At 39.4% G+C, this 27,868-nt stretch overlaps 1 protein-coding gene across 1 annotated transcript in view; it reads left to right on the top strand.

Annotated features, from left to right (window-relative positions):
• The window catches only part of OTOGL (otogelin like), a 169,905-nt gene that overhangs the window by 105,949 nt on the left and 36,088 nt on the right, over positions 1-27,868 (top strand). Inside the window, exons 31-40 of the mRNA XM_070370120.1 lie at positions 1,254-1,532; positions 3,766-3,883; positions 8,809-8,888; positions 9,569-9,610; positions 14,359-14,432; positions 18,999-19,176; positions 19,404-19,546; positions 19,806-19,829; positions 19,921-20,013; positions 25,933-26,122. Coding sequence (XP_070226221.1) covers positions 1,254-1,532; positions 3,766-3,883; positions 8,809-8,888; positions 9,569-9,610; positions 14,359-14,432; positions 18,999-19,176; positions 19,404-19,546; positions 19,806-19,829; positions 19,921-20,013; positions 25,933-26,122 — 1,221 coding nt within the window. The remainder of the gene's footprint in view (positions 1-1,253; positions 1,533-3,765; positions 3,884-8,808; positions 8,889-9,568; positions 9,611-14,358; positions 14,433-18,998; positions 19,177-19,403; positions 19,547-19,805; positions 19,830-19,920; positions 20,014-25,932; positions 26,123-27,868) is intronic.

Raw genomic sequence — 27,868 nt, 5'->3', positions numbered from 1 at the left:
GGTCCTCATTTACTGGCTTGCCCCTGTACATTTATACTGGTTGTATCCACTTGGCATCTATTCTAACTGATGATTTGTGTCTCTTTCTGATGCGTGATGTTCAGGGTACATTGTTAGTATTCTAACCCTGCTTAGAACCATGCATGGTGTGTTCTGTAAACATAGGAAATATTTATTGAATGAATGAATCTGACATAACTTATACTAATTTAGAGAACTCTCCTGATTTCCCAGTTAAAATAAATTGCTCTATTCTTGTAAAAAGAGCTCCTTTAGTTCTTTTATTCTATGAAAACACCTATCACAGTCTAAGTTTTCATTTATGCGTTATATATTTTTTTCTTTTATAATTTTTAAATTCTTCTTTTCCTATTCCAGTGCTCAGTAGAAGGGTTTGTATATTTTAGGACACAGTGAATGCTTTTTGAATCATTTATTGGACTTGAGAGAGCTCTTTATTGTATAACTTAAAATAATTAATGTTTTTAATAGAAAAATCCTTAGGTCAAATTAAGTAAGACCTAAAGAAATTAATGCCTAAGAAATTAAATCTAAGAGCTCAATTAAGAGACTTATGCCATGGGTTTTACAAATACAGGGGAAACTTTTAAAGCACATAACAAAAAAGCATGACGCTGCTCAAATGCTTTGTAGTTGTTCATTAGCTTTTTGATCATCTCTAGGGAAATAAGACAATAAGGTTGAGCAAAGAGTCATTTCTTAATGCAGTAAAATCACTTGAAAGAACATTTGCTTATTAAGAATTCAGTGATATTGAAATGCAGTGACATGTCTAAATTGATCTGTTTCTCTATTTCTTTTTCTTTTCTATCATCTAATTTAGCCATTTGTAGATTTTGTACATTTGAAAACGCTAAAGCTTGCAAGTGCAAATGTATGTCCAATTAATTATTCAACTATTTGTATAGAGTTGTACATTCTGGGGTCCTAGGTTGACATTTCTTTATTTTTTTTTCTTCCTCCATGAACATGATCAATTATTTTAAAACATAGAACTTGTGAAAGCCTGATATTTTTAGAGCTGTCACTCATGCATTGCATGAAAATATAATTTTTTCCTTTAGAGATCTGTAATTCATCCCTAAAATCTTTGAGAATGGCATTAACTATTCATGCCAGTTGTGCATTTCTGTTTTGTCGGCCTTATACGTGAATTTTACAACGCCAGTGCTGATGATCCGCCTTCTCCAGAGAACCCAGGGAGTTGTCTAACAGACTGCTCTGTTTTCCAGCATTGGCGCTCGTTTCCTTGGAATCTGCCGAAAGGCCCAACTACTTTCTCTGTGTCCACGATGACGACACTCTTAGTTTGAAACTGTGGGAAGCGAATTCAGCCTTTCATCGGAGAGCTACGTTTTTTCACCATCAGGACCTCTGGATTCCTGGGTACAGCGCTTTTGAGTTATACAGCAAGAAAGGCTTTTTCATTATATTGACAGATTCTAGTGCCAAAGCATCAAAATATGATGATTCTGAAGAATTTAAACACTTAAGTAGCTTCAGTGTGGAAGGTATGTGTCCTGAGATGTCCATATATTAAGTAGATAATTTAAGGAGTGACAAAAAATATATTAGATTTTTAACTTAAAAATTATTTTAATGTGTATAATTAGTTGTATGACCTTAGTGAGTTTCTTAACCTCCTTATCCTTAAGTTTACACATCTGTCTCATGGAAGAAATAATACCTACTTTATAGGGTTATTTTGCTACATAAATTAATGTAGTAAATTGTTTAGAATAGCCTTAAATGACATTATTTTTTAGGATTGCCTCAATTTTTACTTTCAGTGCTGTCTGAGCTTTGGAAATAGAGCTTACCCATTTCTTCTTCTTGTAGAGTTTTGTATCTACTTTTTCTTTCATAGACGGCTACTTCTCACTTAGTCTGATTCTTTATGACAAAGACGATGTGTTTATCTCTTTGAATACTTCGAATACTTTGAATGCTTTGAATGTGTTCTTTGAATACTTTGGAGTCCAATTGTACTGACCTCTAGATTTTTCTGGTTCAGCAGAATCCCCGTCTTATTTCTAGAGATCCTTGCAGTTCTATAGCTATTGAATTTTCTAAATTTCAGAGAGGAATCCTCACTGCCTCACCCAGTGTTTAAAAGTCATGCTTTATTTTCAAAACCTAAGAGCTCAATATTTGCCTTGGGTCTCCCAAATTTTTTCATTCTAACCAACTTTTCTAAGTCATTTCTAAGAAAGCTAATTATTTGCTTTTTTTGTTGTGGTTAAATTTCTATAAATCTGTTTGGATGTTAGAAAATTCAAAGTGAGTCACTCAGTTGTGTCCGACTCTTTGCGACCCCACACCAGGCTCCTCCATCCATGGGATTTTCTAGCCAGAGTACTGGAGTGGGTTGCCATTTCCTTCTCCAAGGAATCTTCCTGACCCAGGGATTGAACACAGGTCTCCTGCATTGTAGACAGATGCTTTACCATCTGAGCCACCAGGGAAGTCCAAATTCAAACTGAGCTTCAAATTTTTTCAAGAAAGTTTCAAGAAAGTTCAAACTGAGCTTCAAATTTTTGCCTATTGAATGGGGTTCCTGGTCTCATGAGAAAGAGTCACTGACATGTGTATACAATATTCTGTAGAGTAAGTGTGATAGTTTTACTTGAGTTTAAAGTTGAATTTTGAGAGCCTCTATTTCCCCTCCATTACACAAATCCACTCCATCATAACCAGACCCAGTGGCCTTACCTGAGCTTTGGACAACTGCAGTCAATGGCATCATCCGCATCTCAGAAACTCATCTTTGTGGGCTTCCCGAACTTAGGAGACACTCTGGGTTTATTCTAGTCTTGGAACCAATCCTCTTTTATGACCCATGATTCTAGTAACCCAGGCTTAACTATTATTTTAATATTGAGATGCTTAAGTGCCTTCCAGAAAGCCTCATTTTCCTTCTCATACCTTGGAATTAAATTCCATATCTTAAGTCCAAGTAACATAACCTGTTTCCTGAACTTTCTGCCTTACGGAGCTCTCTTCTTCAGAGATAATCTTGGACTGCTGCAGAAAGACTGCTCTGTGACAGGGGAAGGGGAAAGTATTAGCTGAGTTTGCAGGAGAAAAAGCTTCCATTAAGGGAAGTTTTTGTAACTACGAGCATGTATTATTCAAATCAGTTCATTCATTTATGTCATCAGATAATACTTACCATGTGCAATGAGTTAAATTCTATGAGAAGAACAAAGATGGAGTGTTCTCCTTAAGCTTCATGTCAGGCAATATGTCTTTGGTCTTGCCATTTTCCTAATTGAATTTGGCATGTCACTTGGCTCCTGTTAGCCTCAATTCCCTCATTTATAAAATGGAGATAATATTCACTCAACAGGGTTGTTTCAAGGATAAAATAGAATAATGGACAAAAAGCTATTTTACAAAAACTTAAATTCTAAACAAGTGTGTGCTATTATCATGATACGTAGATCACTGAACACCAGCAAAACATAAATAAAGGAAGGTGATTTAGAATTGTCCTTAGTCTCCTCCTACCTCTTGCTTTTTTAAATATTTGGAAGAAGAACTAAGATTCTGATGTTCAACCTGAGCATGAAATGCCTTGATCACCAAGCAGTTACGCTGTTTCCTGCCCCCGCCCCCAATCTCTGCCGCCCTGTCTTTTCAATCAAAAAAGTTTCAAACCCTAAAGGGTTTACTATTAGAAATCACTGCATTCCAAGCTGCCCATTAAAAATATACACAATCTGAACTTCATTTTTTTCCCAGAAATCCAGGCAGCAGTGCCCTACAGGAGGATGTGTGAATGGAAATACGAGCCTTGTGCCACTCCCTGTTTTAAAACCTGCGGTGACCCTGCAGCTCTTGCGTGTAAATTTCTGCCACCGTAAGTCACGTTTAACCACTAATGAACAGATTCTAGCATTAGCAGATTCTGTTCCCAGTGATTATTTTTTTAGCTAAAAAAAATTCTCAAGAATAATTTATTCTAGTTACTCATTCATGAATTTGTTTCGTTTTATTCACGCAGTAGTTATTGAGAGTCTGCTCTATGCCAGCAATTCTTGTAGCTGCTGGGATACAGTATTGAACAAAGTACTTACCTTTCTTTAGCTTAAACATTTTGCTGCACTGAGGCAAAGAATAAAAAATTAAAATGTAAATATATAATGTGATCTATTGTTTAGATGGATTTATAATGGACAAAAATAAAGGAAGGGAAAAGGGAGCATAAAACAGATGTGCGTGTTTGCTCATTAATATAGGGTGGTCAGGGAAGAACACGTTGACAAGGCAAGATCTAGTAAGAGATGTGAAGGAAGTGAGGGAACTAGCCATGTGGGTGTCTGGGGAAAAACCCTTTCAACCTGAGAGAAGTATAAAGGTCCAGGGTGGGAATATGTCTGGTGTGTTTGAGGATGAGCACGGAGGCCAGTTAACTGGGGCAAAGTGAACAAAACTGAGAGACATAGGAGAAGAAACCAGAAAAAGTGGCTGGAAGTCGCACAGGGCCTTGTATTCTGTCGTGAGGACTTTGTCTTATTCTCTGAGTAATGCCTGGTGTACTTCGGGGCAGAGGAGTGGACTTCTTCCTTTGACAAGTTTACACTGGCTCTTGCACTGGCTTTGGGGGAGGGGAAGAACAAGGGCAGAACTCGGCAGTGACACAGACAGGACATGAAGGGAATTTCACTAGGTTGGTAGCCCTGGAGGTTATGGGGGGAGTGAACAGATTCTGCCTGCATTTTGAAGTTAAGGCCATAGGGATGCTGATAGATTTAACATCAATTATGAGAGAAAGAGGCTTCCTCGGTGGCTCAGTGGTTAAGAATCCACCTGCAGTACAGGAGACACAGGTTCGATCCCTGGGTTGAGAAGATTCCCTGGAGGAGGGCATGGAAACGCACTCCAGTATTCTTGCCTGGAGAATCCCATGGACAGAGGAGCCTGGTGGGCTACAGTATATAGGGTTGCGAAGATTCGGACATGACTGAAGTGACTGAGCACGCACGCATGCACACGAGAGAAAGAGGAGGTAAGGGCTCCAGGTCAGATCTCGGCATTTCATTGATTTCAGAATCATATGAAATTGCCGTTTTTGTGGTCAAATCTGGTCAAATATCAACAAACTCAAATGATTCAATTTAATGGAAGGACTGAGTTGCCAGCTACTGAGATAAGGAAGATATTAGGAGGAGAAGTTTAGAGGAAAAGTCAGGAATTTGGTTTCAAGGATTTTAAACTTGAGACTGAAAATTATTCTTTGGATTTGGTAATCTGGAGAATAGGAAGAGGCAAAATGGAGATTGACAGTATAACAGCTATTTTTTTTTTTTAAAGCAGTTTTTTTGTAAAGAACAGAGAAATGCAGCAGTAGTAGGAGGGAATATTTTTAAATGAATCATATTCCATTAGTTATTTATGAGCTTCTGCTCTACAACTAATACTGGTACTACAGAAGTTTCTGGCATATGAATAAGTGAGATGCAGTCCCTATTTCAAAGAGCTCAAAGTCTTTAGGAAGAAGACAGGAACACCAACAGATAACTGACCGTACAGGGAAAAGAGGACCAGAGGAATAAATGCCACAAGCGCAGCACATTGAAGTGTTTATATATAACATGACGCTCACTGTGCTAAGTGCTATAAAATGGGTAATCTCATTGTTCCCGTTGTCAGAAGAGGAAAAAAACCAAGGCACGGGGAAGTTAAGCAGCTTGCCTCAGACCACACAGCTTTCAGGCAGCTGAGCCAGAGTTTGAACACTGACATCCTGTTGGGCAACATGTGCTACGGGAACAGAGGGAAGGAAATGATCATTTCAGTTCAGTTCAGTCGCTCAGTCGTGTCCAACTCTTTGCAACCCTAATGACTGCAGCACACCAGGCCTCCCTGTCCATCACCAACTCCCGGAGTTTACTCAAACTCATGTCCATTGAGTTGGTGATGCCATCCAACCATCTCATCCTCTGTCGTCCCCTTCTCCTCCCACCTTCCATCTTTCCCAGCATCAAGGTCTTTTCAAATGAGTCAGCTCTTCGCATCAGGTGGCCAAAGTATTGGAGTTTCAGCTTCAACATCAGTCCTTCCCATGAACACCCAGGACTGGTCTCCTTTAGGATGGACTGGTTGGATCTCCTTGCAGTCCAAGTGGTGCTCAAGTCTTCTCCAACAGCACAGTTCAAAAGCATCAGTTCTTTGGTGCTCAGCTTTCTTCACAGTCCAACTCTCACATCCATACATGACCACTGGAAAAACCATAGCCTTGATCAGACGGACCTTTGTTGGCAAAGTAGTATCTCTGCTTTTTAATATGCTGTCTAGGTTACTTTTGTTTAATTTTCTTAAAAATGAAAACAACCAGTTCTTTCTGAAAAGAAGCCGCCACCACTCACTTGGACCCTTCACATTCACAAACCTATTTCCTGTCTCCTCTGGAAGCCATCAGGAGGCCGGGAAATAACAGGGCCTTCATAGGGAGGAGGCCATGCTGGGGAGTGCTGGGGAGGAAGGGAGAAAGAGAGGCGGACAAGAGCAGCCCTGGAACTGGGAAGGAAATGGAGCTATATTTGAAGTGGCATTAGGCTAGTTTGTTTCCTGTGGCATACACAGTCCCCAGGGTGGTTGAACCCAGATCTTCAGCGCTTCCACTGTGTGGTCTGTAGATCCCCCGGAGTTTCTGTTTTGGTATGATTAGAGCGTGGAGCAGAGACTCAGGATGAAACTTCACCCCTGCCAAGCCAATTCTCATCTCTGTCTTCATCACTGTTTCCTTTCTACTGCTCCCCTTTTCCTGGCTGAGGCACCTCACTGTGGCTCCTCCTGGTCCTTGCTGTCCTGAGAGGAGGCTCAGGTACTGGGGTGGCATGTCAGCATCGCCCTGCACACCTCCTCCAAGTCCCCACCACCACGCTGGTTCTAGAGGATTTCGGTTTCTGGCACATAGCAAGTGTTGAAAATAAAAATATCTAGTGGAAATGAGAAGTTTCATAAAAGATGCCAACTAGCATACCATAGAGCCCATATGTAAGTAGAGTTATTCCTATTACATAATATACCTATTATAAGAACTGTTCTGCATCTGAGGCGTGTTTATCAGTCAGAAGTTGACTAAATTACCAGTTGTATGACAGAGTAAAGGGAACCCTGCTGTGTGCAACCATGAAGACATTTTAACGGAACAAGTTACTGGGTTTGGGAAGATATTTTTAAAAGAATAGCTGTGGTTTTGACTTGCATAAAGCAATTGCAAAATAATTAAGTTGCATAAAAAAGTGGTGTTTATTTAATTTGAGGATAGCCAACTGTCCCTGATATTTTCAGTAATTTAGTAGCTTTTTCTTATGTGCTTGACAAAGTTTAGAGTAGGATAAGAATATCATATACTGGTTAAAGTTTTATTATTTAAGTTCATTTTATGAAATAAATAATTGGTCTCATAAGCTAAGCTGTTAAGTATTTCTTAAAAAAATTTGTGAAGGAAGTATCCAAGAGGTGACCACGCAGTCTCCTGTTAAAAGAGAAGTTAGCTTTTCTTGGGTTCGATTTCCTTCCATGAACAAGTGCCCTCTGGTGGCAACACGTGCCCAGAGTATCAAGTTAGTTCATATCCACACTGAATTGGAAAGGGGTTGTGAGTATTTGGGTCCAAACTTTTACTTTATAGTTAAGGCAATTGGAAATATTTTACAATCACTGAGAGATCTTCCTGGCTGTCCAGTGGTTAAAATTCCACTTTCAATGCAGAGTGCACCGGTTCAATCTCTGGTCAAGTAACTAAGATTCCATATGCCGCATAGCCAAAAAAGTTTTATTTAAATAAGTAAAATATTAAAAATAGTATTATAGCCTGCTGGTGTATTTGAGAGGCAGACAAGCAAGCCTTTTAAAAACCGTATGTATGTTAATTCTCTCTAGTATGTGTGAGTCTAAGAACTGGCTGTACTTGAAGGGTATATTTCTTTTGAATCAAAATAAATTGGACTCTGAGACCCAACTGAACGAAAAGGAAGATGTAGTCTCAGTCATCATCTTGGCTTCATTCCCTTAGAGCAGAAGCATTTCAGGATGGTCTCATCTGTTTTGGGCTGATGATTCCCAAATCCATTCTTCTTGAAATTTGGGATTCTTGAAAGTGCAATGTGCCACATAAAAGACCAGATGTTTCGGAGCTTGAAATTCAGTCTGCTTAGGCTCATATGCAACCACCCCCTCTCTAAGCACTGCTGCTATTTCAGACACAGGCCCTGAGGCTCTTGGGAGAAGTGTAGCCTCGGCCATTCCCCTCCCTGTCCTCCAAGAGCAGCCATGTCCCGACTCCATGTCTGCCACCCAGAGATTTCTAATTACTTTCCAATGACTTTAGGGCTTAATAATAGGCAGAGACAGCCACTGAACATTCTGATTTGGTTCTACCAACATCCTTGTAAATATTCAAATAGTGTGTCTTATCTTCTTATATGTGAGGGAGTGTAGGAAAATAACAGTATGATGAATATAGAGTAAAATCACAATAAAGGATTCTTCTGCATTTCCAGTAATTTATGGAACATGGCCTTGGTGTGTGCCAAATTTAAGTGTATGTTTTGAATGTTCTGTGTTCAAATTCTGCCTCAATCATGAATATTTCATTATCATCCACTAACCTGTGGTTTCATACAATGAGGTATGATGGAAAATAGCAAATGGAGCAATCCTTAGTGTTTGACAAGGCAAATAGAAGAATTATAGGAAAACTGTATCTTAATTGCATATATTAAATGCCATATATTGTTATATTAAATTTTTTTCTTTAATTTTTTTCATGTGAAGGATTGAAGGATGCTTTCCCTATTGCCCTAAACATATGATCCTTGATGAAGTCACTCTTAAATGTGTTTATCCAGAAGACTGTAAGTATGAATCTTACTTAACTTATTCTGAAGTGTAAAATACATGAATATATTTATACAGTGGCAAGTAACTATAAAAACAGACATTTTAGACAAACAACAAACCTTCATAAGATTCTCCTTCATTGTCTTTTTCAAAGTGGTTTTTTTTTTTTTTTGGTTCTGAGTTACTTTTCGGTTTGGTTCGGTTCAGTCACTCAGTTGTGTCCGACTCTTTGCGACCCCATGAGTCGCAGCACACCAGGCCTCCCTGTCCATCACCAACTCCCAGAATTCACTCAAACTCATGTCCATCGAGTCGGTGATGCCATCCAGCCATCTCATCCTCTGTCATCCCCTTCTCCTCCTGCCCCCAATCCTTCCCAGCATCAGAGTCTTTTCCAATGAGTCAACTCTTCGCATGAGGTAGCCAAAGTATTGGAGTTTCAGCTTTAGCATCATTCCTTCCAAAGAAATCCCAGGGCTGATATCCTTTAGGATGGACTGGTTAGACCTCTTTGCAGTCCAAGGAACTCTCAACAGTCTTCTCCAACATTAAAATTATGCAAATTTTTCTTCTAATATTCCTCTTGCATCCTCTCTCCCAAAACATTTTCCTTATATGAACATTCTTATATGAACTGTCTGGGCCTCACTTTAAGCAAAACAGGTTAAAGAAGAGTATCTTTGTTTCTTTGTAGGCATACCTCTGATTCCCACAGAACCAGCATTAATTTCACCAGGTAAGCCATCTCTACCCATGTTTATAAGTATTGTAATTTTAGACATTAAACTTAGCATTATGTAACTTAGATCTTGGCACGCTTAAACAGCTGCTGGTGTTAGTTATACCCAGCCCACTGGAGAACCCAGCAGTCACTTTTGTTTCACTGAGTAACTGTTTACTGGATCAACGAGCCACATTTTCAGAATGGTTTCTGCATCTGGTCTGTCTCTGTCCCATTTCAGTTAGTATAGATAATGAGAATGCCTGTCACATTTTTGCCTAGAATTTGTTGTTGTTGAGCCTCTCAGTCGTGTCCAACTCTTTGTGACGCCATGGACTGCAACCCACCAGGTTTCCCTGTCCATCACCATCTCCCGGAGTTTGCTCAAACTCATGTCCATTGAGTCGATGATGCCATCCAACCATCTCATCCTCTGTCGCCCTCTTCTCCTGCCTTCAGTCTTGCCCAGCATCAGGGTCTTTTCCAGTGAGTGAGTTCTTCGTCTCAGGTGGCCAAAATGTTGGAGCTTCAGCGTCAGTCCTTCCAATGAATATTCAGGGTTGATTTCCTTTAGGATGGACTGGTTTGATCTCCAAGGGACTCTCAAGGGTCTTCTCCAATACCACATTGCAAAAGCATCAATTCTTCAGTGCTCAGCCTTCTGTATGGTCCAACTCTCACATCCATCCATGACTACTGGAAAAACCATAGTTTTGACTAAATGGACCTTGTCAGCAAAGTGATAACTCTGCTTTTGAGTATGCTGTCTAGGTTTGTCATAGCTTTTTTTCTAAGGTGCAAGTGTCATTTAATTTTATGGCTGCAATCACCATCTGCAGTGATTTTGGAGCCCAGGAAAATAAAATCTGCCGATTTCCCACGTTTCCCCATCTATTCGCCATGAAGTGATGGGACCAGATGCCATGATCTTTGTTTTCTGAGTGTTAAAATTTAGGCCAGCTTTTTCACACTCCTCTTTCACCTTCATCAAGAGGCTCTTTAGTTCCCCCTCGCTTTCCTCCATTAAAGTAGTATCACCTGCATATCTAAGGTTGTTGATTTTTCTCCTGGAAATCTTGATTCCAGCTTATGATTCATCCACCCCAGCAATTCTCATGATGTACTCTGCATATAAGTTAAATAAGCAGGCTGACAGTATACAGGCTTGATATGCTCCTTTCCCAGTTGTGAACCAGTCGGTTGTTCCATACACGCTAAGTTGCTTCAGTTGTGTTTGACTCTTTGTGACCCTATGGACTATAGCCCCCTAGGCTCCTGTCCATGGGACTACCCAGGGAAGAATACTGGAGTGAGTTGCCATTTTCTCCTCCAGGGGACCTTCCTGACCCAGGGATTAAACCCTCATCTCTTACGTCTCCTGCACTGGTGGGCAGGTTCTTTACCACTAGTGCCACCTGGGAAGCCCTTCATTTCCAACTATTGCTCCTTGACCTGCATACAGGTTTCTCAGGAGGCAGGTAGGGTGGTCTCTTATTCCCACGTCTCTAAGAATTTTCCAGTTTGTTGTGATCCACAGTCAAAAGCTTTAGCGTAGTCAGTGAAGTAGAAGTAGATGTTGGCATAAATCCTCTTGGATGAGGCTGCTATTAGCCCTACCATAGAGACTGTGGGCTCCAGGACTGGGCTACCTTAGGCCAAACAACTAAGGGGCCTCCCCCATCAGCAGAAAATTGGATTAAAGATTTACTGAGCATGGCCCTAACCACCAGAGGAAGACCCAGCTTTCCCCACAGCCAGTTCCTCCCATCAGGAAGCTTGCATAAGCCTCTCTTATTTTTATCCATCAGAGGGCAGACAGAAGAAGCAAGAACTATAATCCCATTTTAGTCTGTAAAAATGTCATATTCTGTAGAAGTTACATCTAATAAACCATGAACCCAGCTTTTAGGACCAAGCAATAGAAGTTTTTATTCTACTTTATGATAAGTTGTTAGAATATATAAAATAAGTTATTTATAAAATTTATTTAATTCTCTGATGTCATTGTGGTAGACTGAATAATGGCTGCCCAAAGATGTCCATGTCGTCATCTCCAGAATTTGTGAAAATGGGACCTTGCATGCTGCAGATGTGATGAAGTTAAGAATTTTGAGATGGGGAGTTTTCCTGAATTATCTGTGTGAGCCCAGTGTAATCACAAAGATCCTTATAAAAGAGAAGGAGGATGGTCAGAGTCAGAGGAGATAATGCATGTGAGAAGTCAAAATTAGCAGGGAAAGACAAAGGGAGAGGGGGAAGAAGGGAGAGAGAGAGACTGAGATTTGAAAATATTATCCTGTGGTTTTGAAGATGGAGGAAGGGGCCATGATGCATCAATATATTGATGCAATCAATAGTTGGAAAAGCAAAGAAACAAATTCTTCCATAGAGACTCTAGAAGGAATACAGCCATTGATTTTTCCAGGACTGGGCTGCCTTAGGCCAAGCACCTAAGGGGCCTCCCCCATCAGCAGAAAATTGGATTAAAGGACTTCTGACTTCCAGAACCGCAAAATAATAATTTGGTGATGTTTTAAACCACTAAACTTGTAATAATTTGTTTATAGCAGCCACAGGAAATTAATATGGTCATTTTAGATAGTATCAACAATGGATACTTCAATTACAGCTAGACAAAATTTCAGCCCTTCATTTTGGCACAAGGAGTTCATCAAAGCTATATATTGTCACCCTGCTTATTTAACTTATATGCAGAGTACATCATGTGAAATACTGGACTGGATAAAGCGCAAGCTGGAATCAAAATTGCTGTGAGATTATCAATAACCTCAGATATTTGGATGACACCACCCTTATGGCAGAAAGCAAAGAGGAACTAAAGAACCTCTTGATGAAGGTGGAAGACGAGAGTGAAAAAGATGGCTTAAAACTCAACATTGAAAAAACAAGGATCATGGCATTTGGTCCCATCACTTCATGGCAATATATGGAGAAACAATGGAAACAGAGACAGACTTTATTTTCTTGGGCTCCAAAATCACTGCAGATGGTGACTGTGTGTGTGTGTGCTCAGTCGTGTCCAACTCTTTGCAACCCCGTGGAATGTAGCCCATAAGGCTCCTCTGTCCATGGAATTTTCCGGGCGATAATTCTGGAATGGGTTGCCATTTCCTTCTCCAGGATGGTGAATGCAGCCATGAAGTTAAAAGATAGCTTCGGAAGTTGGTGATGGACAGGGAAGCCTGGCATTCGGCAGTCCATGGGGTAGCAAAGAGTCTGACACGACTGAGCGACTGAACTGAACTGCTCCTTGGAAGAAAAGCTATGACCAACCTAGACAGCATATTAAAAAGCAGAGACATTACTTTGCCAAGAAAGATTCAAATAGTCAAAGCTATTATTTCTCCAGTAGTCATGTATGGATGTGAGAGTTGGGCCATTAAGAAGGCTGAGTGTGGCAGAATTGATGTTTTCAAACTGTGGTGTTGGAGAAGACTCTTGAGTGACTAAAAAACAACAGTCCTTCAGACTTTGAATATTTTGGAGACATCTTTATTACTAACAAAAACTTTAGAAGGCATCTTACAAGTATGTTTCCGTCCAGTTCAGTCGCTCAGTCGTGTCCAACTCTTTGCAACCCCATGGACTACTGCATGCCAGGCTTCCCTGTCCACCACCAACTCCCAAAACTTGCTCAAACTCATGTCCATTGAGTTGGTGATGCCATCCAACCATCTCTTCTTCTGTCGTCCCCTTCTCCTCCTGCCTTCAAGCTTTCCCAGCATCAGGGTCTTTTACAATGAGTCAGTTCTTTGCATCAGGTGGCCAAAATTTTGGAGTTTCAGCTTCAGCATCAGTCCTTCCAATGAATGGTCAAGACTGATTTCCTTTAGGATTGACTGGTAGGATCTCCTTGCAGTCCAGGGGACTCTCAAAAGCCTTTTCCAACACCACAGTTCAAAAGCATCAATTCTTTGGCACTCAGCTTTCTTTATAGGCCAACTCTCACATCCATACCTGACTACTGGAAAAACCATAGCTTTGACTAGATGGACCTTTGTTGGCAAAGTAATGTCTTTGCTTTTGAATATGCTCTCTAGGTTGCTCATAGCTTTTCTTCCAAGGAGAAAGCATCTTTTAATTTTATGGCTGCAGTTACCATCTGCAGTGATTTTGGAGCCCCCCTCAAATAAAGTCTCTCATTGTTTCCATTGTTTCCACATCTATTTGCCATGAAGTGTTCGAACCAGATGCCAAGATCTTCATTTTCTGAATGTTTACCCATCATATTTTCCCTTTCAATGGATACCTTCTTTACCACATCCTCAACTGGGGTCTTGATTAGTCCATAGCATCATCTATTCTGCTTGCAAGGAAAACATTCTAGAGATTCACTGGGAAATGAATCAACCTCGCTATGTATTTTAAGAATTCAACAAAATTTGTAACTCCTGAGCAGTCTTTAGTGATACTATTGATATTTCTACCAGTTCAAACAAATGTGTTGACACCATCAAGGCAGTGAAGGTGTTTTATAGAATGGTGCCTCAAAGCCAGTACTCTGGAATCAGAATTCCCAAGTTCAAATTCTGCCTTTGACACTTACCAGCTTACTTCTCTACAGCTTAGTCTCCTTATCTGTAAAATGACAATAATATTATTATCTATACTTCACAGGGTTCTTCTTAGAATTAAGTGAAATAATCTGTATAAAATTTCTGATCATGGTGTCTGTCACAAATGAATTTTATGCATGATCAATACCACTTCACCAATGTTGGGGACCTCTTTATTTCCTTCAGGTCCAGAAATGATTACTCCATCAGACTTCACTGCAATTGACATGCTAACAACAACAACAGGTTTGGAATGTGAGGTATGACTGCATAATATCTTCAGCTATCTCTCATTTCCTGATTGTGTCTATTAATGTTTCTGTATCACTATCCAAACGCTATTAAAATTCTTTTGGTATGCTCTCAAGTCTTTCTTTGTTAAATTAAGTATGCCTTCAGTTCAGTTCAGTTCAGTCGCTCAGTCATGTTCAACTCTTTGCGACCCCATGAATCACAGCACGCCAGGCCTCCCTGTCCATCACCAACTCCTGGAGTTCACTCAAACTCATGTCCATCGAGTCAGTGATGCCATCCAACCATCTCATCCTCGGCCATCCAGCCATCTCATCCTCTGCCATCCCTTTCTCCTCATGCCCGCAATCCGTCCCAGCATCAGGGTCTTTTCCAATAAGTCAACTCTTCACATGAGGTGGCCAAAGTATTGCAGTTTCAGTTTCAGCTTCAGCATCAGTCCCTCCAATGAACACCCAGGACTGATCTCCTTTAGGATGCCTTCAGTTCAGTTCAGTTGCTCAGTCGTGTCCGACTCTTTGCAACCCCATGAACTGCAGCACGCCAGGCCTCCCTGTCCATCACCAACTCCTGGAGTTCACTCAGACTCACGTCCATCGAGTCAGTGATGCCATCCAGCCATCTCATCCTCTGTCGTCCCCTTCTCCTCTTGCCCACAATCCCTCCCAGCATCAGGGTCTTTTCCAATGAGTCAACTCTTCGCATGAGGTGGCCAAAGTACTGGAGTTTCAGCTTTAGCATCATTCCTTCCAAAGAAATCCCAGGGCTGATCTCCTTCAGAATGGACTGGTTGGATCTCCTTACAGTCCAAAGGACTCTCAAGAGTCTTCTCCAACACCACAGTTCAAAAGCATCAATTCTTCGGTGCTCAGCCTTCTTCACAGTCCAACTCTCACATCCATACATGACCACAGGAAAAACCATAGCCTTGACTAGATGAACCTTTGTTGACAAAGTAATGTCTCTGCTTTTGAATATGCTATCTAGGTTAGTCATAACTTTCCTTCCAAGGAGTAAGCATCTTTTAATTTCATGGCTGCAGTCACCATCTGCAGTGATTTTGGAGCCCAGAAAAATAAAGTCTGACACTGTTTCCTCTGTTTCTCCATCTATTTCCCATGAAGTGATGGGACCAGATGCCATGATCTTCATTTTCTGAATGTTGAGCTTTAAGCCAACTTTTTCACTCTCCTCTTTCACTTTCATCAAGAGGCTTTTTAGTTCCTCTTCACTTTCTGCCATAAGGGTGGTGTCATCTGCATATCTGAGATTATTGATATTTCTCCCGGAAATCTTGATTCCAGCTTGTGCTTCTTCCAGTCCAGCGTTTCTCATGATGTACTCTGCATATAAGTTAAATAAGCAGGGTGACGATATACAGCCTTGACGTACTCCTTTTCCTATTTGGAACCAGTTGTGGTTCCATGTCCAGTTCTAACTGTTGCTTCCTGACCTGCATGTAGGTTTCTCAAGAGGCAGGTCAGGTGGTCTGGTATTCCCATCTCTTTCAGAATTTTCCAGTTTACTCTGATCCACACAGTCAAAGGCTTTGGCATAGTCAAGAAAGCAGAAATAGATGTTTTTCTTTAACTCTCTTGCTTTTTCCATGATCCAGCAGATGTTGGCAATTTGATCTCTGGTTTCTCTGCCTTTTCTAACTGTCAAATATTTCTTAATAATTAGATTCTGGTTACACTAAGAAAAACAAAATGAAATGCAAATGACCTCTTAAAGATGAGTCCTTAATAACAATAATTTTTGTGATAATTAGGTAGAATAATAATTACATGTGTTAATTTAATTAGATAATTTATTAATTTACAATAATAATTAAATGTGATTCTTTAATAATTCTTTAATGATGATAATTCTTTATAATAATAGGGTATATTTTGGGTTTCTCTATAAACTGGGCATTCAAAAATATTTATCAAGCAGGTACTATATACCATCTGTTGATCTGTGCACATGTTCAGTCATGTCCGACTCTGTGCAACCCTTTGAACTGTAGCCCACCAGGCTCCTCTGTCCATGGGATTATCCAGGCAAGAATACTGGAGTGGGTTGCCATTTTCTCCTCCAAGGGATCATCCATCCTGACCCAGAGCTCAAACTCGCATCTCCTGCGTCTCCTGCATTGCAGGCAAATTCTTCACCTGCTGAACCACTGGGGCACTGTGCAAAATGACGAAGATATATGAGTACAAGATAAGGTCACTGAATCCCAGAGCTAGTAATTGTCTTGGCTGAGACTTTAGAAATTATCTCCTTACTCCAAATATGCCACTTGTTCTGATAAACCAGTTATTTATCCAACTAACATTTATTCAGCACTATTGCTGGCTAGGAGCTGTTCAGGTAAATTACTGCTTTTACAGAGTGTACATTGTATTGGATTCTAAAGTAGACAATAAGCAAAATTAATTTGCCAAGTTATATAAAACATTGTAGAGATTGGTGCTCAGGAGAAAAATAAAACTATTTTTGATGAAATGATTTTCACTGAGCCTCATTAATAGAGTAACTGTTACTTTAAAGAAAAAATCTGAAAAAGTTGAGAGAGTGAACCATGCAAAGAACCATGCAAAGCAATCCAAGCAGAGGGATCAGCAAGTGCAAAGGCCCTGAGCTGAGAATGTACCTAACAACCTAAAAAAATGAAAGAATAGCAAGGAGGTCATGCAGTGAGTCCAGAGTGAAATAATAGGAAATAGATTATGTAAGGCCTTGTGGGTGATTGTAAAGACTGTGGCTTTCATTCTAAGTGACTTCGAAAGAGCAAAGGGAGATTTTTGAGCAGATGAATTATATGATCTGCATATGTCATCTGCAGATCTGAGGTTATTGATATTTCTCCTGGAAATCTTGATTCCAGCCTGTGCTTCCTCCAGCCCAGCGTTTCTCATGATGTACTCTGCATATAAGTTAAATAAGCAGGGTGACTATATACAGCCTTGACGTACTCCTTTTCCTATTTGGAACCAGTCTGTGGTTCCATGTCCAGTTCTAACTGTTGCTTCCTGACCTGCATGTAGGTTTCTCAAGAGGCAGGTCAGGTGGTCTGGTATTCCCATCTCTTGAAGAATTTTCCACAGTTTATTGTGATCCACACAGTCAAAGGCTTTTGCATCGTCAATAAAGCAGAAGTAGATGTTTTTTCTGTATGTCTTCTTTGGAGAAATGTCTATTTAGTTCTTTGGCCCATTTTTTGATTGGGTCGTTTATTTTTCTGGAGTTGAGCTGTAGGAGTTGCTTGTATATTTTTGAGATTAGTTGTTTGTCAGTTGCTTCATTTGCTATTATTTTCTCCCATTCTGAAGGCTGTCTTTTCACCTTGCTAATAGTTTCCTTTGATGTGCAGAAGCTTTTAAGGTTAATTAGGTCCCATTTGTTTATTTTTGCTTTTATTTCCAATATTCTGGGAGGTGGGTCATAGAGGATCCTGCTGTGATGTATGTCAGAGAGTGTTTTGTCTATGTTCTCCTCTAGGAGTTTTATAGTTTCTGGTCTTACGTTTAGATCTTTAATCCATTTTGAGTTTATTTTTGTGTATGGTGTTAGAAAGTGGTCCAGTTTCATTCTTTTACAAGTGGTTGACCAGATTTCCCAGCACCACTTGTTAAAGAGATTGTCTTTAATCCATTGTATATTCTTGCCTCGGAACTCTCTTGCTTTTTCCATGATCCAGCGGATGTTGGCAATTTGATCTCTGGTTCCTCTGCCTTTTCTAAAACCAGCTTGAGCATCTGGAAGTTCATGGTTCATGTATTGCTGAAGCCCGGCTTGGAGAATTTTGAGCATTACTTTACTAGCGTGTGAGATGAGTGCAATTGTGCGGTGGTTTGAGCATTCTTTGGCACTGCCTTTCTTCGGGATTTAGTTTGACCTTAAACCTGATTTTCTGTCTACGAAATAGGGAAAAATTTTAATACCTACCTCACAGGGTGTTTTTGTGGAAATAAAATGGACTAATTAGAACGATGTCTGGAGCATAGTAAGTAGATGATATTTATCATTGCTACAGTTATTAGTATAATTTATATAGAATATAATTTATAAGCTTTGAAAAATCTGCAACTTTATCTAGAAGTCTGTAAGCTATATGTAAAAAAATAAATTTTAATGATTCTATCCAGATACTGCCCAACTGATATTACATTTGATTTTTAATGAAATATTTGGATAATATTAAGTTGTTATTTTTAAACTGACATTAACAGAAGTCTTAATCATACTAACTTTATACAACATAATATGAAAGGTCAACTGCCACTGTTTTAAGTCTGCTTGCAGAACACTGATCTAGACAATTTAGGACAAGACTGCAGTTTTCTCAGAAGTTGAGTATGTGGGCAGTTCTGATATCAAATCAATATTAAGGTAAAATTAAATGAATCATACTGCTGAGTATTTTAGAGAAGATACCTCAACAAAAGCCACTGTGAAATTTTCATTGTTCATCTTTCAAAAGATTCTGTATTTAGTAAGTGTATACTATAGGCAATGTGAATGGGAAATTTAAAACGTTAGTTGAAAATGGAAAAAAATGCATTAATTTTCTTTTTTATTAACAGCCTCAACAATTTGATCCTGTTTATAATTGTAGCCAATATATATGTCTTAACATGGAATGGAAGTTGTACAACTGGTCTCTTAATTGCCCAAAGGACTTGGAAATGCCTGACTGTGGTTTCCGGGGAAGACCTGTTCAAGTGAATAGTGATATCTGCTGCCCTGAGTGGGAATGTCCATGTGAGTTTTATCAGTTTTAAATCAGGGGGAGATGGTTATTTTTTTGAAGCTATCACTTCATCAAGTCAAAGTTCATTTGACTTATGATTTTGGCTTCCAATAGCTTTTAAAGTTGCTTTTTGTCCAACATAATAAAACCAATTTGAAAGATGTTTTTAAAGGAGAAGTTGTTACTGTAATACAAATAATTAGTTAATAGACTAAATCTACTCTCTATCACTTTTTAGGTCGGTGTTCCATGTTGTCAGAACTCAGCATTATTACTTTTGATGGAAATAATGCAGCATTATATAGTATGGCTTCTTATATCTTAGTAAGAATTCCTGGGGAAGTTATAGTTGCTCATATTGAAAAATGTTCCATGAATCAGGTAAGTCATAATTTATTTTTGTGTCATTTATTCATAAATCTAGCAGCTGAAGTATGTTGCAACATTAGGTATTCCCACAATAAAAAGGGACTCAAGAATTCACTGAGATTTATCTTCTGGTACTTAAAACATGAATATATTTCAAGTGAATATATTTAGAAGCATATAATATTAATCCAAATAATGTTTTTAAAAGTCAAATAGTGTATTTTTTTTTAAGTGTTTTATCTTTATACCTTTTTTTTTTTTTTTTTCCCAGAATGGAAACTCATTTAAAAAGCTAGTGAGTATTTGGAAAATGTTTAGTAAATTACTTCTATTTATTGCTAAAATTATGTTTAACTCCATAAAGTTTCAATTTTTTTTCAATGAAGGCTTCCTCTGGAAGAGTCTCTGGACTTTGTTTTAAGAAGTTAAATTTGACCACATCTCTACATAAAGTACTTGTCAATCGGGTAGCAAGAAAGGTAGGAACACAAAGTTAAAACATGTCTTCACCTTAGATGAAACTGAGAAATTATGTAAGTACAGTTATTTCCCAAAAGAGGGGAATTAAGCATATCAGTGGATTTCCATTGCTACGATGTCTAATCATTCTTTTTACGGACAGTATAAAAATGTGTTTCATAATCTTATATGTCTCCTACCATAACCTCCCAACTGTTGCAAATGTTTCTCCTTTTGTGAGGTTAACTGAAACTGCCATGTTAAACATTCTAAAGCTCTCTCGAGAATGTGAGTTGCTGAGCTTCCTAGTGTTAGAGTTAATGTTAGTGTTTCAAATTAGACAAAGTGGAAATGAGGTGAAAGAGGGGATCATAAGGTTGCAAAGAGTAGCAGGCAGCCAAGAATACCAGAATGAAGACCATGGAGAGAACAAATGGAAAGAGTAGGTTTGAAATATTGATACTGTTGACTGATAGCTAAAATAAGAAAAAAAAAATGAAAGAATATTTAAATTTATTGAAATAAATGGGAGAAGAGCAATGCATCATTAAAAAGCTGGAAAGGAGCCTTTTGATTTTACAGGGAAAACCTTTATTCCAAGGAATTATGCTTCCCCAGTAGGAGTGTTGAGAGCTGGATGACTCACTCAGACATATAGTGCAGTGTGTGCTCAGTCGTGTCTGTTTGCAACCCCGTGGTCTGTAGCCCACCAGGCTACTCTGCCCATGGGGTTCTCCAGGCAAGAATATTGGAATACGGTACCATTTCCTCCTCCAGGGGTCTTCCCAACCCACAGATCAAACCCAATCTCCTGCATTGGCAGGCAGATTCTTTACCACTAGCGCCACCTGGGAAGCCCTCAGATAACACATGGTGCTCTCAAAAATAGAAGAAAGCAATATGTAAAGATTTAGCTCAAAATGGCTGAGATATTATGTGTTTTTCAGAAATAATTCTGTTAGCACAGGCCATAGATTCTGAACTTGAAACAGTGTTAAAGCAAGTCTATATTCAGTAAAATGTCAGAAAGTTTAGGAGCAGTGACCCCATAGGAGACTGACCCAGCCTTGCCTATGAGTGTCCAGGAGTCTACGGCAGAGGCATGGGTTGGTGGTGGCCTGCTGCAGGGTGAGGGGCACTGAGGTCGGCAGTGTGTGCATTGGGATCTTCTGAAGGAGGTTGCCATTATCTTCATTACCTCCACCATAGTTTGGTCTCAGGTCAAACAACAGGGAGGGAACACAGCCCTCCCTGCCCATCAACAGAAAATTGGATTAAAGATTTACTGAGCATGGCCCCGCCCATCAGAACAAGACCCAACTTTCAGTCAGTCTCTCCCATCAGGAAGCTTCCATAAGCCTCTTATCCTTCTCCATCAGAGGGCAGACAGAATGAAAACCACAATCACAGAAAACTAATCAATCTGATCACATGCACCACAGCCTTGTCTAACTCAATGAAACTACGAGCCATGCCATGTAGGGCCACCCAAGACAGATGGGTCATAATGGAGAGTTCTGACAAATCGTGGTCCACTGGAGAAGGGAATGGCAAACCACTTCAGTATTCTTGCCTTGAGAACCCCATGAAAAGGCAAAGATAGGACACTGAAAAATGAACTCCCCAGGTCAGTAGGGGAAGAGTAGAGAATTATGCTACTGGATAAGAGTAGAGAAATACTCCAGAAAGAATGAAGAGATGGAGCCAAAGCAAAAAACAACCCCCAGTTGTGGACATGACTAGTGATGAAAGTAAAGTCTGATGCTGTAAAGAACAATCTTGCGTAGGAACCTGAGATGTTAGGTCCACGAACCAAGGTAAATTGGAAGTGGTCAAACAGGGGATGGCAACAGTGAACATTGACATTTTAGGAATCAGTGAACTAAAATGGACTGGAATGTGCAAATTTAACTCAGATGACCATTATATCTACTACTGTGGGCAAGAATCCCTTAGAAGAAATGGAGTAGCCCTCATAATCAATAAAGAGTCTGAAATGCAGAACATGCGTGCAATCTCAAAAATGACAGAATGATCTTGGTTTGTTTCCAAGGCAAACCATTCAATATCATAGTAATCCAAGTCTGTGCCCCAACCAGTAATGCTAAAAAAGCTGAAGTTGAAAAGTTCTATGAAGACTTACAAGATCTTCTAGATCTAATACCCCAAAAAAGATGTCCTTTTCATTATAGAGGACTGGAATGCAAAAATAGGAAGTCAAGAGGTATCTGGAGTAACAAGCAAGTTTGGTCTTGGAGTACAAAATGAAGCAGGGCAAAGGCCAACAGAGTTTTGTCAAACAAAGCACTGGACATAGCAAAAACCTTCTTGCAACAACACAAGAGACATGTGTTAGACATCCCATGGACATCACCAGATGGTCAATACTGAAATCAGATTGACTTTGTTCTTTGTAGCCAAAGATGGAGAAACTGTATACAGTCAGCAAAAACAAGATGGGGAGCTGACTGTGGCTCAGATCATGAACTCCTTATTGTAAAATTCAGACGAAAATTGAAGAAAGTAGGGAAAACAATGACACCATTCAGGTATGACCTAAATCAAATCCCTTACGGTTATACAGTGCAAGTGACAAATAGATTCAAGGGATTAGGCCTGACAGAGTGCCTGAAGAACTGTGGATGGAGGTTCCTGACATTGTACAGCGGGCAGTGATAAGATCATCCCCAAGAAAAAGAAATGCAAAAAGGCAAAATGGTTGTCTGAGGGGGCCTTAAAAAGAGCTGAGAAAAGAAAAGAAGCAAAAGGCAAAGGAGAAAATGAAAGATATACATATTTGAATGCAGAGTTCCAAAGAATAGCAAGGAGAGATAAGAAAACCTTCCTCAGTGACCAAAGCAAAAAAATAGAGGAAAACAAGAATGGGAAAGACTAGAGATCTCGTCAAGAAAATTAGAAATACCAAGGGGACATTTCATGCAAAGATGGGCACAATAAAGGAAGGAAACAATATGGACCTAACAGAAGCAGGAGATATTAAGAAGAGGTGGCAAGAATACACAGAACCATGCAAAAAATTTTCATGACCCATATAACCGTGATGGTGTGATCACTCACTTAGAGCCAGACATCCTGGAATGTAAAGTCAAGTAGGCCTTAGGAAGCGTCACTATGAAAAAATACTAATGGAGGTGATCAAATTCCAGTTGAGCTATTTCAAATCCTAAAAGATGATGCTGTGAAAGGGCTGCACTCAATATGCCAGCAAATTTGTAAAACTCAGCCATAGCCACAGGACTGGAAAAAGGCAGTTTTAATTCCAATCCCAAAGAAAGGCAATGCCAAAGAATGCTCAAACTACCACACAATTGCACTCATCTCACACACTAGCAAAGTAATGCTCAAAATTCTCCAAACCAGGCTTCAACAGTATGTGAACCATGAACTTCGAGATGTTCAAGCTGGATTTAGAAAAGGCAGAGGAACTAGAGATCAAATTGCCAACATCTGTTGGATCATTGAAAAAGTAAGAGAATTCCAGAAAAGCATCAACTTCTGCTTTATTGACTATGCCAAAGCCTTCAACTGTGTGGATCACTACAAATTGTGGAAAATTCTTAGAGATGGTAATACCAGACCACCTTACCTGCCTCCTGAGAAATCTTTGTGCAGGTCAAGAAGCAATAGTTAGAACTGGACATGGAAAACAGACTTGTTCCAAATTGGGAAGGGAGTACGTCAAAGCTGTATATTGTCACCCTGCTTATTTAACTTACATGCAGAGTACATCATGAGCAACGCTGGGCTGCAAGAAGCACAAGCTGCAATCAAGATTGCTGGGAGAAATATCAGTAACCTCAGATATGCAGATGACACCACCCTTATGGCAGAAAGTGAAGAAGAACTAAAGAGCCTCTTGATAAAAGTGAAAGAGGAAAGTGAAAAAGTTGGCTTAAAACTCAACATTCAGAAAACTAAGATCATGGCATCTGGTCCCATCACTTTATGGAAAATAGACGGGGAGATAATGGAAACAATGAGAGACTTTATTTTTGGGGGCTCCAAAATCACTGCAGATGGTGACTGCACCCATGAAATTAAAAGATGCTTGCTCCTTGGAAGAAAAGCTATGACCAACCTAGATGGCGTTTTAAAAAACAGAGACGTTACTTTGCCAACAAAAGTCCATCTAGTCAAAGCTGTGGTTTTTCCAATAGTCCTGTATGGGTGTGAGAGTTGGACTCTAAAGGAAGCTGAACGTCAAAGAATTGATGCTTTTCAACAGTAGTGTTGGAGAACTCTTGAGAGTCCCTTGGACTGCAAGGAGATCCAACCAGTCAATCCTAAAGGAAATCAGTCCTGAAATTTCATTGGAAGGACTGACGCTGAAGCTGAAAATCCAATACTTTGGCCGTATGATGTGAAGAACTAACTCAATGGAAAAGACGCTGATGCTTGGAAAGATTTAAAGCAGGAGGAGAAGGGGACGAGAGAGGATGAGATGCTTGGATGGCATCACTCACTCAATGGCCATGAGTTTGAACAAGCTCTGGGAGTTGGTGATGGACAGGGAAGCCTGCTGTGCTGCAGTCCAGGGGGTCACAAAGAGTCAGACATGATTGAGCTACTGAACTGAACTGAAACTTACAGTTGAATGCATGGCTTTTTTGGATGGTAGAATATCTATATATATCTTCGACTTTCATAAGGTTGGTATATAATACTGGGTAGGAAATAAGTTTGAACCTGGTCAGCACTATGGTTTTGAGCATTTGGGTGGAAGGGCTTATTTTCAGCTTCAGCTGAACTGCTGATTGGTCATGTATTCAGTTGAAAACTTACTAACTTAAAAAATCATTTAGTGAGTTTATGTGATAAAATGAAACAGTTCCTGATCTCAAGTAACTTGCAGTTGTGTGTGGGGTGCGTACATGTAATTTTTTTGCCAACTAAAGGCAGCAGTAGCCAAAGTGATAAGAGTCATGACCAAGATATCATGGAAACAGAGATAAGGCTCATTTAAATGCTGTGTATAGGAGGGTCAAATAGATATTTTTGGAGAAGTGACACCTGAGATAAATCTTAAAGAATGAGTAGAAATTCAGCGGGCAAAGGATGTTTCAGCTTGAGGGTAGCAGTATGAGGAAGATTTAAAGATTAGAAATTGGATGGTTAGTTAGGTATAAATTTGAGAATTTTACTGATAGTTATATAGCTCGTGGTTCATTGTCATCACTGTTATTTAAAGCACTGTTTTCAAAGTAAAATCCTTAGATTGCTTATAGTAATATTACAAAGAAAGCGTGTTAAAAATATAAAATCTAGAATCCAGCTGAAACTTGAAAAGTAGAATTTCTGAAAATCCTAATCTTTACCAAGCCTCACAGGTGGTTGTTATGAGCATTATAAGTAAAGAAACACTTATTTAGATCAAAGAGAGAACCCAGATTAAAGACCTCAGACAGACGCTCTACCGTCTGAGCCACCAGGGAAGTCCGATAAAAAGCTTTATCTTAAATTTATATTAGGAAGTAATAGTGTAATCAACATATATTGAGGGAAGCAAATTAAAATAGTATAGAACTTAGAGGAAGGCTTGGTTTTGTAGAAAGCAAAGGGCACTGTTGCCGTTTACTCGCTGAGTAGTGTCTGGCTCTTCCGTGGCACCATGGACTGTAGCCCACTGAGATCCTCTGTTCATGGGGTTTTCCAGGCAGGAATACTGGAGTGGGTTACCATTTCCTTCTCCAGGGCATCTTCTCGACCCAGGGATTGAACCCGAGGCTCCCGCCACATCCCCTGCATTGGCAGGCGGATTCTTTACCACTGAGCCACCTGGGACGCCCCCAGATATTGAATATAACAAGACACGAAAGAACAATACAAGAATTTAGGAGTTCTGAGAAACTGACACCACAGGGTGTATATTAAAACGTAAACATCGCTCTAACAGGTGTACATGCATTATGTCATTTTAGGTAGAGGTGGATTCTGCTGTTGTGCCTTTGCCCTTTTCAAATCAAGATCTGTCCATAGAGGATTCTGGTTCAATGTATGTGATTACTACTCCAGCTGGACTAATCATAAAGTGGACTCATCTTACGGGGATCGTAGACATTCATTTTGGCTCTCAATTTAATTTGTCATCCTATACAGAAGGACTTTGTGGTGAGCACTGCTTTTCAAATATCTGTTTCTTTTTTTTGTTGTTTTCTTTCTGTTCACATTACACAGCTTTGGCCCCTCATTCCCTGCTTGTTTGGACTGAAGAGATGTTACTAACCTTCAGTACCTCATGTGAATACTGAAGGAAACAATGTCTTTCTATAAATGGAAAGGAAGAAGCAAGATAATACAGTTCAACTTGGGTGTTTTTTAGAGATACATTCTTACCACTGTTGCTACAATACTGTTTGCATTCCTACTATCTCATCTTTATTAAGCATTAATGAAATCTCAGGCATTATTTTACAAACTTTATCTCATTCGATTCTAGCAGTAACCCTAATAAGTAGGCACCAGTGTTAATTTATAAGTGATAAAAATGAGGCATAGAATGATGAAAAACTTTGTTTCTTACTTACTTTTTAAAGTTTGACATCAAAGAAAGCTTAGTTAAGTCATCTTGAAAGGTATATTCAGGGAGCACAATGTTCTGAATATTAGTCCCAGTTTTGTTATGAAGTGTAAAGCCTAGATGTGCCTTTATGCTTAGGTTTCATATCACAATATGTTATATAGATACATAGTTACAAGCCAAAGGAAACAAATTAGAAATATCTCTAGGTACATAAAAAAAAAAATTCTGACTGGTGTCTGCTAGGCGATATCCCCTTTACAGATGTTTAAGTGAACATCAGTTTCCTTATCTTTCAGATGGGAATAGTAAAATCCACCTTCAAGATTGTTGTTAGAATTGAATGTGAAAGTTAATGTAACACTCTGAAAACATTGTTTAATGCAGTCAATAAATATTAGCTTAGCACAAATATACCTATTTTAAGCTCACTAAATATTAATTGAGTAAAAGTTTATGGATGAGTTTCTGAGCATCTGACCTTATGCTTCATACCAACGACTCAAAAGAAATAGACCAGGTCCTCGCTCTCAACAAACTGCCTGAAATACCCAAATTTCTTCTTAAAAAATGTAAAGCCTTTAGTGGAAAATTTGGCTAAAGTGGTTGATAATTTTCTTGCCTGCTTAGAGCATGCTAAACATAGCACAACCTTCTCTGGTGACTTAAGTCATCGTTGCGGAAATAGTTATTGAGTATGCACTGAATTGTGTGTGCATAAAAATTGAATAGGTATCACTGAATAATAACTCAGAGACATTGGGGATGCATATGTTTTCTGGTTTATCACTTCTGTGTGCTATGACTTCTGTTTGCTTTTCATGCTTGTTTTCTTCTTTTACTGTCACCTTGTCTTTTATGGAGACAGCGTGCTAACTGGATTCTTAGCTAATCATTACAGAGAAGGGGCTAGGGTCACCTTTTTGCTAACAAAGATCACCCTCTAAACTTCTACAGTGGGAGAGAGGTGGTTTCTTTAAAGAAAAGCAGGGTGCTGGCTGATAGAGTTGTCGTGACCCAAATTGAGCCTGGACACCAGAATGGGAGGTCTATATTGACAACTTGTTCTACAAAGAACTGTGAAGTCTGCAGGAGTGGTGGCTGGAGGTGCAATGAATACATTTTTTTTTACTAGCAATTACCTTTCCCCAGGAGAGTTTAGACTTTTAAAATAGCTATTTTACAGTATAGTTGGCTTAACTTGAGGTATTTTTATTTTTGTTTGTTTGCTTTGGTTATTTATTTTTTTTTCACCGTATTCAGTCTCCTGTATATTTACAGGTATGGCACAACTATGGCAGCTGAAACCCTTATTGATCTTTATATAACTGCTTGAG

This window comes from Bos mutus, chromosome 5 (genome assembly GCF_027580195.1).
Source record: "Bos mutus isolate GX-2022 chromosome 5, NWIPB_WYAK_1.1, whole genome shotgun sequence".
Lineage (NCBI taxonomy): Eukaryota > Metazoa > Chordata > Mammalia > Artiodactyla > Bovidae > Bos > Bos mutus.
Note: the sequence above shows the minus strand (reverse complement) of the source record. Positions and strands in the feature narration are given on the sequence as shown.